The following is a 13,146-nucleotide window of genomic DNA, read 5'->3' as shown; positions in this document are numbered from 1 at the left end:
TGAAAATTAACTTCATGTAATGTTATGTATTTTCCATCATGATGTATTTTTTTCATTATTTTTAACTTATTATAAAAAAATTGAATAGAGTAAATTTTCATTAATTTTTAACATTTAATATTTTTATATGCAATAATTCAAAAATTGAATTAATTATTTTATTTCAACCATAATTAAGTGAAAATAAAAAAATATAAAAGTGTGAGTTTTTTTAAGTTTCTTATCATTTGAGTAAAATTGTGTATAAATTTCTTATGAGTGACTTTATATTATTGATATTATGGGGATTAAAAAAATATTTTGATTCTCATAAAAAAACAACTTATGAAATTCACTCAAAGAAATTCTAGCTGGAGATGCTCTTATATACTAACATTTGATATTGATAACATGTCATTTTTTTCTATTATTAGCATAAATAAAAAAATTATTTTCTAATATTTTTAATTTTTAATAGTCCAATAAAGGCTAATACAATGTCACATTCTTTTATGCAATACAATGTCACACTGTCACACGTAAGTATATGGCACTATTCTTTTTAGTGGAGGGAATACATCCGGTCAATAAGTTGTTACTGAATGCTCCATGAGCCATATCATGCCATTATTCATTTCATATTATTTTTTCATGCCCATTTGTATGTGCATCACAAACCTGAATTCAGCAACTAAAAGGTGGAACTATACTGAGGAATGGACTTGTTTTCATTTTATGACAATGATTCATACATGAAAGTAATTTGGAATTGATCTTAATAGTGTTTTTTTTTATAAAAAAAAAACAAAAAACTAAAGCTATTCTCAGTAAATGATCAAAGATTAATCCCTTTCCTAAATATAAAAATTACTCAAGTAATACTCTTTTTTTTTAAAGGAACTCAAGTAATAGTCTATGAACTATATGTTGGGCGGGTTAGTTTAACCTTTTATCCACTAGGTCAACAACAATGAGACAAGAAAGCATGTCTGTAGTGAAATTAATAATTATACTAGATTTGATTAATTGGATCTCAATTGCATAACTTCAATTTTATGCTCATGAATCCTGGAGCAGTTCCTGAAAATGTCTTGCAGTTTAGCAATGAAATGATAAAGGTATATCTCCTGAGAAGTTATTGTCATGCAAATACAATGCTTCAAGATCAAACATTGTGCATATAGAATGAATACGTTTGATGATTGCTTGGTCGTGTAAAAGTTATCGTACTGCCAATATATAACTATTCAATTCTAATAAAAAACATGACAACGTCATCATGTGATGAAATAGAAACAAGCTATTGTAATTGAACACAAATTATTTTTATAGGGCCCATCAAACAAATTCCAACTAAGAGATTTGGGATTGTTTGTATATTATTCATAGAAAATAATTGTGCTCTATAGCACCGCTGTTTATATTAATTAGTAAGATCGTGGATTGGTTGGTCTGTCTATTTTTAGTTTGAGTTTCGTCACATTATTTTGGGAACGCACGTATATGTTCTGGTTATTGTTCTTATGGAAATGCTAAAATTGCTGGGAACTATGTTGCTTTGCTAAGTATAAGTAACCTAACAAGTAACAACATATATGTGCTTTTAGTTTTAACTCAGATAGTATATATCTCTTCCTTTTGTATATTATGGCCGTTTTGGCTGCTTAATTTTGTGACAATATATACATGATGGAAAGCTGGATCTTCACTTCTAATGAAATGGGTTAGGTCCAGAAACTCTTCCCAAAACTACAAAGGAGAGAGAGAAAATAAATTAACTTACTATTATATCTTTAAAATAATCAAATAGAATTACTATATACGTTAAGAATAATTTAGTTTAATTAGTCAAAAAAATCTCTTTCCTCCATTTTTTCTCTCCAATTTTTTACGTAGAGGGTACAGGGGGAAGAGAGATTTTGTCTCCCTCTATGTCTTCCCCCTTTCTAAAATTTTAAACTAAAAAATAAAGATATATATATCAAAACCATTATCCTATTTTTTTTTTCTCCCTTTCATTTTCTTCCAACAAAATAGATGAATAAAAATGAGTAAGAGATTGTAGGAGGAGTTGTTATAATCGCTTTAACATACACACAATTGTTTTTGTCCCCTGTAGTTTTTGTGACCTACATCTATCCCTATAGTTTTAATTTGTACCATTCTTCATCTCACGTATGATTTTGGTTGCCTCTTCTGGGGAAAAAAAAATCTTATCCTAGGTTTGTTCTAGGGTTTGTACGACGTTTTGATAACAACTTAGCATTCTAAAATTATATATGCCAAATGTCTAACAACTAGGTGATATCAGAAATCAAAATATAATCCCAAATTGTATAAAACTAATAATATCAAACGGAAGCAAGGATCCCATATTGTATCACTACTTTTTATTAAACATGTACTAATGTGTAGAATGATGTTTGTCATGTCTAGGACCATCTATATATTTCCAACAGTCATCCTGCGTTGAGGCTAGTGATCAATGAATCACACACACATATATATATCTCACTCACGATGTCGTTGCGCTGAATATTGCATATTTAAAAACGAATATATATTTTGTAATGATTGAGGACCTTTCACGATAGTTTAAAAAAAAGAAGCAAAATATAATGTAATTCAGTTAATCAACATTATAAATGCCATAAAATCTAGCTAATTAAACAAGTGCAACATGCAGGTAGCTGAGAGCAGGGTGATTCTGGGGTGGCAGCATATCCAAGATATATCCCATCCGGTGCAGGTGTTATCGATTAGTTTTTCTTTATCTTAAAGCAATCACTAACTTTAACCCTTTCACTTTTTTGTTAAAAAATAAAAGAGGAACATTAGAAATAATGAATCTAATCTAATAACACATAATATAAAGTTACTTTTTTTACCATTCAAATATTTTATATTTATAAATAGTTGACACTCTAAAATTTTGGTAAGCGCGCAACAAAACTTTAAGATTTATGGTCAATTTGATTTGATGGAAAAGGAAAAGAAGAGTTACGAAGGGAAATAAAATATTTCAATTTTTAATAATTTTACTGTTCGGAAGTTTCGAAAAGGAGGAAGGAAGAGATCAATAAATTAGAGGATTCAATTTCTTCCTTCCAATTTGAGCAGAAAAAGAATAGAAAGTTTGTAAATATATAAAAATTAAATTACTCCCATATATCACTTTTTTTTTATTTGATCAGACATACATGTTTTTTATTTATTTCCTTTCAATTTCTCTATTATCTAATAATTAACTAAAAAAATCACCTCCTTCTCATTTTCCCCACTATCTTTCTTTTTCTTTCTTTCTTAAACCACACATACCATATGGATTAGAATTTTTTTTATGAAAACTTATCAAGTTTGTAGAGTACTCAAAAGTATATAATCCTGTATAATGTTTGATACTCAAGTATCTTAGACCCATCACGTTAGCTTAATATTGGGAGTAGCTAGATATTCTCACTTTTTATACGAAGTCTTAGATTCAGATCCCATTATTTGATTGTACATAAAAAAGCTCTCAATGATCTACATAATAGTATCTTATTAATTAAGTTGCAGTAAGAGAAATATTTTATAAAGTTGTAGTGTATGTTATAGAAAGAAGAGTTTAATTACTCATTTAATTCTTATAATTTTTAAAAATTTATCTTTTAATTCTTATATTAAAAAATATCCACTGTAGTCTTTACATATGATTTTTAATATTTTTTAATTTCTATATAATATTTTTTAGTTTAGATCACCTAAACTCATAAGAACTAAAATAGATTAGAAATAATATGTATAAAAATTAAAAGGTAAATTTTTTACAATTATAAGGATTTAATGAATAATTGAACTAAATTTTTTTATTTAATACTTTTATAAAATAGTAATAAAATCAATAAAAATATTATAAAAGACATAACATTATATACATTTGTTTAAAATGCAGGTTGATATGATTCCATTAAGTTGAATATTATTCTTTTCTTTCCAATATCTTTGTTCATGGTCAAAGAGTATGGTTATACTCAATTATTAAATATGTAAATGTAGCAAAACATATTAATACAATCGGGAGGGTATAGAATATGGAACAACTTTGACCCAGCTCGATTTAGAATTTTTCTTGTGCCTCACTTAAGATTCCTTATATTATTAATTTGGGCGTTTCTAGTTTCCTGTCCATTGTGTATACTTTTTTTTTTTAACAATACGAATACAACTTTGATTACACAACAAATTAGAGAGTGGAACAAGACATATTAAATCTAGAAAAATTGTTTTATAAAAAAATGTATAGAATGGCAGAGAAACGACTTTAAAAGACAGAAAATTAAAAGAAAATGATAGTAACGAATAACGATAGAAGGTAAAATGTTGGGGAAAAGTGGGGTGTTATTTATCTAAAAAATTATCTATTTTCTACATTATATTTATAATCTCAAGATATTGCTGATGCATTTAGAATAGTACCAATGGGTAATGCATTTAGTAAGTATTCAAAAAATTTACTCATAAAGAATAATATATTTATTTGGGATATGAGGAATTACTCACAAAATTTGCGATAGGAATAAATGTGGGTACGTGTAATTTACTAGTAGAGCTGTGTGTGTACGTATAGTGAGTTTTTTACGAAAATGAGAAGCAAACGAGTCATATAATCATATATAGATAATTAAAATAAAAAATTATTAGTAATCATAGGACCACTTAAAAAAAGTTGTGTATTATTTTTTAATCTTAATCATTCAAATATAACTTAATAGCTTATATACGTAATTCTCATTTCTAATAATTAAAAAAAAGTTTACACTCTCTATATACGTGTGTTTTTATCTCTCACAATTAAAAAAGTTTAAACATGATACACTTCCTATATTTATATGTGTGTTTTCTCATTTCTCACAATAAAACAAACTAACAAAGTTTTCACACGATACCTCCGAACCCTGCTAGGAACTTTCATCCACAGTCAAAGTGTAGCACTCTTCTGTATAAGATTCTTGCAGGTCGCAACTACTGGTTTCAAAGAAAGAACGCAGGATTTATATTAACTTGAGTTTAAAACATTTTTCATTTTTTCAGATATTTATTTTTATGTATTGTCAGTATAATTTTTTATATTTTTAATTAATTAAAAATCGTGTTAGAAAGCAGTAGAAAATTCGTGGAATTTCCTTTGGCTGGAAACAAATTCAAGCCTTCAAGTTTCTTAATATGATCCTGTAGTCTATTCAAAACACCGGTGGTTAAATTAGATTCATTATACATCTTTTTTCAATCTTAGGATTACTCATCATATTTATCAGGGAAGAAACGCTTGCACGGATAGGATAATATCTTTTAGTGTTGATAATTTTGATTAAACATGGTGGATTCACGTATAATCTCATTTCCTTTTACAGGAGTTTCTTAGATACAAACAAAAACTTTCGTTTTACATGTTCTCTTTATTTTATTTTGTTGGATTTGGTTTGGTCCCCAAGTATTTTGTTCCCTTTTCTTATTAATATATCTTCGGGTTTATTGGACATTGGATCAGCAAGGATTGAAGTGTCAACATAGTTGCAATGTAAATCTCTTGTTTTTTTTTATAAAAAAATAACTGTTAGATATAACTTTTAAATAATTATTATAAAATTTAATAAATATATATAATATATGTATTCTTTACGGTGTAAAAAAATTGGCTTTGGGAGCATATATATACTCAGCATAGGATGTAATTAATTTTAGTGAGACGTAGACAATTCGTGAGGATAAATGAAGGAAATTGAAGCAACCTCGAACATTCTCAAATCTCAACCCTTTTAAAAGAAAGTGGCATCCATATATATATATATTTCATTACGTTCTAATCAAAACTCCACTCTCCCCACCCCCACTTTAAAGACATGGGTAAAAACATTTTTTTAATTTAATGTCATTCCACTAGATCATAAAACATCTAAAAGTCTTAAAAAAAATCTAAAATAATTAAATGATTTTTTCTTGTTCTTTTATTATTACTTCATTCAGTTGTAGTATCATATATATTCTATTTCATTTTCCTCATATTTATATTAGACAATCGACGAAACTCCTGGGCGGTTGAACAAATGGGAGGAAGCTAATGCAAATGTTGAGAAGAAATTCTGCATGTCTCGATTATGTCCTGCTAGAACATTCTTAAGTTTTGTACTTTAATAAATAGTGTTCCTTTTTCCCTAAAAAAAAGCCAAAAAAAGTAGTGTTCCTTTGGTCACGTTTTGTTTTGACTTCCTGATCGATTCTTTTGTAGTTTGGCTACCTACCACTAACTTTCTCCCATGGTGTGCCTAGATCATGTTCTTTGTTTTCTTTTTGGCCTTCTTTTGACAGTGGCTAATGATCTTTTAATTTTAGGATAAAATATATTTTTAATTCATGTAAAAATGATTTTATTTAATTTTAGTTTTTTTTAATTTTTATTATTTTTACTCTTCTTAAATTTAAATTTTTTTGTAACATGTTTTTTTTATCACCGTACCATATAATGATATGATGTTGCATGCATGATATGCCATTATTAAATAGTAATATAGATTATTTAAACAATTTAAAAATTTGTGAAGATCATAAAACTAACAATTTTTTAGAGAACTAAATCACAAAATTATATTTATCAAAGACTAAAATGTATATAAATATTCTTTAAAAGAAAGAGTCACTGACATGGTGTCTAAACTCAATTGCTATTGGATCAATAACTCATATTTATTTATTCACAGATGCAACTGATCACTACTTAAGTTGGATCCGCCGTGCATTCTAAAAGAAAATATAATATTCGAATCTCTGATCAGCATTCTAAGTTTGCTTTTAAAAAGATGGATATCTAATTAAAATAAAAATGATGATGAAATGTATACAAGCAGAGATGGCCGGCGGAAAATATTTTTGTCTTACTGTATATTTTCTCATTTTTCTATCATTTTTTTTTTACCTTCCATAGTTATAAACATATTTTTATAAAAACTTCTAAAATGAAGATTTCTAAAGAAAAATTGTCTTTTTCCTGTTATACATACATCAGCCTCATATTATCTCTTTCACGTTCTTATCCTCTTACATTGTCTTTCACGTTTATTCATTTAGTTAACCACTCGGGTGAGCCCGCACGGAACCTTCGAGCATTGTAAGAGATCCAGGCAAACTCAAAGAAACGGTCATTTTTTAGCGATATTAAACTTCCTCCAGACACTAGGATTCTCTTATTGTTAACATTAATGATTTTGCATTTCAAAATATTGAAGAAAACACTTTTTTTTATAATAATTTGTGTATTTTGTTTGTAGGTGATAAGCAACCATTTTATAACTTTAAAAATATTTTGTGTGCAATAAAATGTGCCATTTTTTTTATAAAATTATATGTCTAATTTTTTATTTTTTTATGAAATACTATGTTTACACTTTAAAATATATGTTTACACATGAGGATTATTATCTATTGTTTCATTTTGGGGTCCCAAAATGTCCACAGTGACCTTTAAAATTGTTAACATAAAATATTACATAATACCATTGCAAGTATTATTACATCACCTTGATGAATAATAAAATAAATAAATATATTTTTTTAAAATTAATAAAAAAATGTCAATAACATTAAACATTACATGTTATTTTAAATTTATATGTAACATAATTTTTATTATATTTTTAATAAATTCAATTTGTTAATTATTATTCTAGCTTATATTTAATTTCTTTTAATTAATGTCACATACAGCTAGGAGCTATATCGAGCTAGCCTGTCGTCTTTAGACAGCAAGGCAGCCGTAGTCACATTGTACCTGCAAACGATCGAGACATCATTTTTTACAATAATCTGCATTCAATCATTCTAGTTCGAATGACATGCAGATCTATTATATATCTAATTTCTACTCGATATATATTGAACTTTGAATATTTTATATTTTTTAGTAGTTTCTGATGAAAATAATAATTAATTTTTGTTAGAAATGAATGCAGGTAATATACATATTTTTCTTTAAAATTAATTTATTTTATACTAAAACTTAAAATTTGAATCCTTAAATATGCCACAATGATCCTTTCTTCTTCAGGGGTGTTCTGGTAATCGAATAGTTGGGTGATTTTAAAGATCCACCCGAGGGGGTCGCGGCCGTCAAACCTCGGAATATCTAGCTTGACATGGTTTCTTTGGGCGGAGGACGTATGGGCGTTGGGGTTGTTAGAATTTGTGTCGCGTAGGCGAAGATGATCCAAGATGGAATCGACTTTGCCTAATAATTCTGAGTACTTATCGGAGAGGGACGCCTGGCTATGGGTCAATCGGGTAATGGCGTCTTCGAGTCTGTCCGTCGTGGTCTTCCTTGTTGCGTGGTCGGCCATGGCGATGGCGTCGGCAGGTCGGACCAGTGTTAGTTTTACGGTAGGAGAGAGAGAGAGAGAGAGAGATATGTGGTTGCCTTATTCGAGGGAAGGCTCCTCCTGAACGAAACTTTGTTTATATCTGCATGCATAATATGTACATTTCCTAGCTTATATACACCAGTCTTACGTGCTTATTACAACTAAGTTTCACGTGCTTATTACCAGCTTTCAGTTATAACGTTCCAACTAACTAATAACGAACTAACTACTCGAGCTTCTAGATCCTGCACGTGCGTTGGGATTTAGTTTCCTTCTTCCTGCTACTCGAGTACGTAGTCGTGTAAGTGATGAGGTGTGGTTGTTTCTCTTCAAGTTCTAGTTATTCCGGGTGAAGGGTTAGTTGCTTCGGGTGCTGGGTTATGCATGGGCATATCAATACCCCCTTCCCCGAAAACCACCTTGTCCTCAAGGTGGTAGGAGTCGCGTAACTCTGACCAAGGCTCCCAAGTGGTGTCTTCGGGGGGTTGACCTTTCCATTGAGTGAGGACCAAACGCGTAGGGGGAGATGTAGTATGGTCCATTTTTGAGTCTAAGAAGCATAATGGATGTGGAATTGGCCTGTGGTCAACAACCTGCAAGGGCCATGTGTCTAAGGAGGATGGCGTGGGACCGTGATGGGCTCGGAGAAGAGAGCAGTGGAAGACGGGGTGGATGCGTGCATTGTCCGGCAACCGAAGGCAATATGCTACGGGACCTATGCGTTCAAGGATCTGGAAGGGTCCAAAGAATCTCTTCGAGAGCTTGGAATGAGTGTCTCCGGTGACGGAACGTTGTCGATGTGGACGGAGTTTAACGTAGACCCACTGTCCAACTGTGAATGATACGTTTTCTCGTTTGGAGTCAGCGTGGTGTTTCATAACCTCTTGTGCCTTTAATAAACGCTGCCGGAGTTTGGTATGGATCTCCTGACGACTGGTGAGCAAGGTGTCGACTGCTTCGTTAGTCGTGTGGCCTGGAAGGTAATGAGGGAGGGACGGCGGAGGTTTGCCGTAAATAACCTCGAATGGTGTGAAACCGGAGCTAGTATGAAGAGATGTGTTATAGGACCATTCCGCGAGGGCTAGGTAACGGAACCAATTTGCCGGCTGTGAGTGGACAAAGGAGCGTAGATACTGTTCGAGTACTCGGTTCATTACCTCCGTTTGGCCATCGGTCTGCGGGTGGTACGCCGTACTCATGCGGAGGAGGGTTCCATGCAACCGAAATAGCTCTCGCCAGAACGAACTCAGGAAAACTGGATCGCGATCCGAAACGATGCTGCGAGGGAACCCGTGATGCTTACATACCAGATCAATGAAGAGGGTTGCAACTTTGTAAGCCGAGAAGTGTGTGGGTAGAGCTCCTAGATGCACGCCCTTGGAGAATCGATCTACTATAACGAAGATGACCGTGTAACCGTGGGAGGCTGGTAAATGGGTTATAAAATCCATGGAAATATCTTCCCAGACCCCTGTTGGAAGAGAAAGTGGTTGGAGCAATCCTCCCGGCCGGCGAGTGCTTGTCTTGGTCTGTTGACAGACCTTGCATTCTCGAACAAAACGTTTAACATCTGTTTTGAGATTCTGCCAAGTGAAGCTAGATTCGAGACGATGTGTTGTTTTTGCGACACCCATGTGGCCCCCTAATGGCGTTGCGTGGTATTCGCGTAAGATAGTAGGTATATACGGGTTTGTGTTGGGTAACCAAATTCGTCCCTGGGAAAGAATGAGGCCATTATGAAGTTGGTGGTTGGGGTAATCTGAGGGTTGGGCTTGGATTTTCGAGAGCAATGTTTGAAACTCCTGGTCACTATGTAGGGATTGCTGAAGGTCTGAGATGAAATCCAAGTGAGGGACGGAGAGTAATAGAAGCTGGCCGGAAGGTGGTGGTGCACGAGACAAAGCATCGGCTACAATGTTAGAAGCGCCGGACTTGTAGCGGATGGTGTAATCGAACCCTAACAACTTAGAGAGGTAGTAATGTTGTTCAGGGGTTTGAATTACCTGCGTCATAAGCTCCTGGATGCTCTTATGGTCCGTTAGGATAGTGAAAGATCTCCCTAAGAGATACTGACGCCACTTTCGTACTGCTGTGACTATAGTGTGAAGTTCACGTATGTAAGTTGAGGCATGGGTTAACCGAGGACCAAATACTTTGCTAAAGAAAGCCACTGGGTGATCCCTTTGTACCAAAACAGCGCCCATGGCGGTTTGTGACGCGTCTGTTTCTACGGTAAATGGCTCAGAGAAATTGGGAAGAGCTAGTACGGGAGCTCGAGTCATTGCGGATTTAAGGGCATCAAAGGCAGCTTGAGAATCTTCATTCCACTCGAAGCCATCCTTACATAAAAGGGTTGTAAGTGGTAAGGCTATGGACGCGTAATTCCTTACAAATTTTCTATAAAACCCTGTTAGCCCTAGGAACCCGCGGAGTTCTCTAACAGAAGTGGGAGTGGGCCATTGTAGCATAGCTTGAATCTTAGAGGGGTCAGGTTCAACTCCTTTGCCTGAAACAATGTGGCCCAAATAGTCGACTTGTGTTTGCGCAAACACGCACTTCGTATATTTGAGATAGAACTGAGCGTCTAACAGAGCTTTGAAAATCATTTCCAGATGCTGAGTATGTAATGAGAGAGTCTTACTATAAACTAGAATATCATCGAAAAATACCGTGGCACAACGTCTCAGGAAGGGTGTGAGCAAGCTGTTCATGGCCGCTTGAAATGTAGAAGGGGCGTTACTCAAACCGAAAGGCATCACACGATATTCATAGTGCCCCTGATGCGTTCAGAATGCTGTTTTCTCAATAGCCGGTTCATGCATCAGGATCTGGTGAAAGCCCTGCCGTAAATCCAACTTAGAGAACCAAGATGATTGCCCTAGTTCATCCAACAATTCGTCGATAGTGGGTATCGGAAACCTATCGCGAACGGTGACTGCGTTAAGGGCACGGTAGTCCACGCACATACGCCATGTTCCATCCTTCTTCTTCACTAGAAGAACTGGGGAGGAGTATGGACTTGTGCTTGTTCGTATTAGGCCTGCCGCGAGCAGATCGGAGACTTGCTTTTCAATTTCGGTCTTCTGAAAATGAGGGTATCTGTATGGTCTTACGTTGATGGGTGATGATGAAGGGAGGAGGTTTATGTGGTGGGTAACGGTTCGGGGAGGAGGAAGTGTGGTGGGTGTTTCGAAGATTTGGTGGTAACGTCGGAGAAGATTTTCGATTGCAGGGTCGGGGTGGGGAAGATGATGTTGAGGAAGATGATGACGTGGCGGTTCGGGTCGGGTTACGGGTAGTAGATTTAAGTGGAATAGGGCGGATGTGGACCCGGTGCGGACCAAGCGTTTTACTTGAGGTACTGAGACCAGTTCGGGCCTATTTGAAACGTCTGCGTGAAGCTCAATGGCCTGGCCCAAATGATGAAACTTCATAATGAGGGCGGTGTAGTCAGTAATAACCGGCCCAAACTGCTTGAGCCATTCGATACCCAACACGGCGTCGGCCCCGCTTATCGGTAAAAGGTGGAAAGAAACGTTGAAGAAGTGGCCTTGAAGTGAAAGGGGTGTATTGGAGCATAGCTGGTTACAGTCAAGGACTGAACCATTTCCCACCAGTACTCGTAATGGAGAAGTAGGCCTTACCGGAAGACGAAGGAAGTGAGCTATGCGTGGCTGGAGAAAATTATGCGTGCTTCCACTATCAATGAGGATGGTGAGACGCGCGTGATTGATGGTTCCATAAAGTCTGAAAGTTTCAGATGAGGGAAATCCTGAGAGTGCATGCAAGCTGATGTGAGGGAACGTCTCGTCCGTTACCTGGTCTTGGGCATCCTGGTGTTCGTCATCTGGTAAAGGGAGTGGTTCAGGGTCGGAATCCGTAGTTTCGGGTGACGGGGAGTCGGCAATGAATAGAAGAACGCGTCCCTTACAACGGTGGGTCGAGTTCCACCTCTCATCGCAGTTATAACAAAGGCCCTTTTTCGGCGTTTGAACGCAATCTCTTCTGGGGTTCGTTGAACAAATGGGCCTTTGGCTTTGATGCTGGGGTTAGTAGGTTGGGTAGAGGGGAAGGAAGACTCAGTTGGTCGAGAAAAGACCCGACGACGATCTCTTAGTTTGTCCTCCTGTAGTTTAGCTAACGCAGTGGCTTGGGGAAGAGAAATGGGTTGCAGGGCTAGAACCTCTCTACGTATCTCCGGTGATAAGCCGGAGATGAAACAACTGAGCATAAACGGCGGCGGTAATCCGATGACTCGGTTGGCTAGCCTTTCAAACTCCGTGAGGTAGTCATTGACTGTGCCTCGTTGGGCTAGCTTGAAAAGGGCGCCTTTGGGGTCGTCATAGAACGTTGGAGCAAACCTGGATTCGAGAGCTTGTAAAAAACCCGTCCACGACGTGATGAACCCGTTGCGGAACATCCATTGGTACCAGCTTAAAGCTGCACCATCAAGATAGAAAGATGCCACAGTGATCCTTTCTTCTTCAGGGGTGTTCTGGTAATCGAATAGTTGGGTGATTTTAAAGATCCACCCGAGGGGGTCGCGGCCGTCAAACCTCGGAATATCTAGCTTGACATGGTTTCTTTGGGCGGAGGACGTATGGGCGTTGGGGTTGTTAGAATTTGTGTCGCGTAGGCGAAGATGATCCAAGATGGAATCGACTTTGCCTGATAATTCTGAGTACTTATCGGAGAGGGACGCCTGGCTATGGGTCAATCGGGTAATGGCGTCTTCGAGTCTGTCCGTCGTGGTCTTCCTTGTTGCGTGGTCGGCCAT

At 35.6% G+C, this 13,146-nt stretch overlaps 1 protein-coding gene across 1 annotated transcript; it reads right to left on the bottom strand.

The window, feature by feature from the left end:
* Positions 1–11,155: 11,155 nt before the first annotated feature.
* LOC114371825 lies at positions 11,156–13,146 on the bottom strand. Its single transcript, XM_028329151.1, has 2 exons — positions 12,188–13,146; positions 11,156–12,116 (listed from the first exon to the last, which is right to left on the bottom strand). Exons 1-2 carry the CDS (start codon positions 13,144–13,146, stop codon positions 11,156–11,158), a joined length of 1,920 nt encoding a protein of 639 aa, XP_028184952.1.

Source organism: Glycine soja, chromosome 10, assembly GCF_004193775.1.
Source record: "Glycine soja cultivar W05 chromosome 10, ASM419377v2, whole genome shotgun sequence".
NCBI classification, from domain to species: Eukaryota; Viridiplantae; Streptophyta; class Magnoliopsida; order Fabales; family Fabaceae; genus Glycine; species Glycine soja.
Note: the sequence above shows the minus strand (reverse complement) of the source record. Positions and strands in the feature narration are given on the sequence as shown.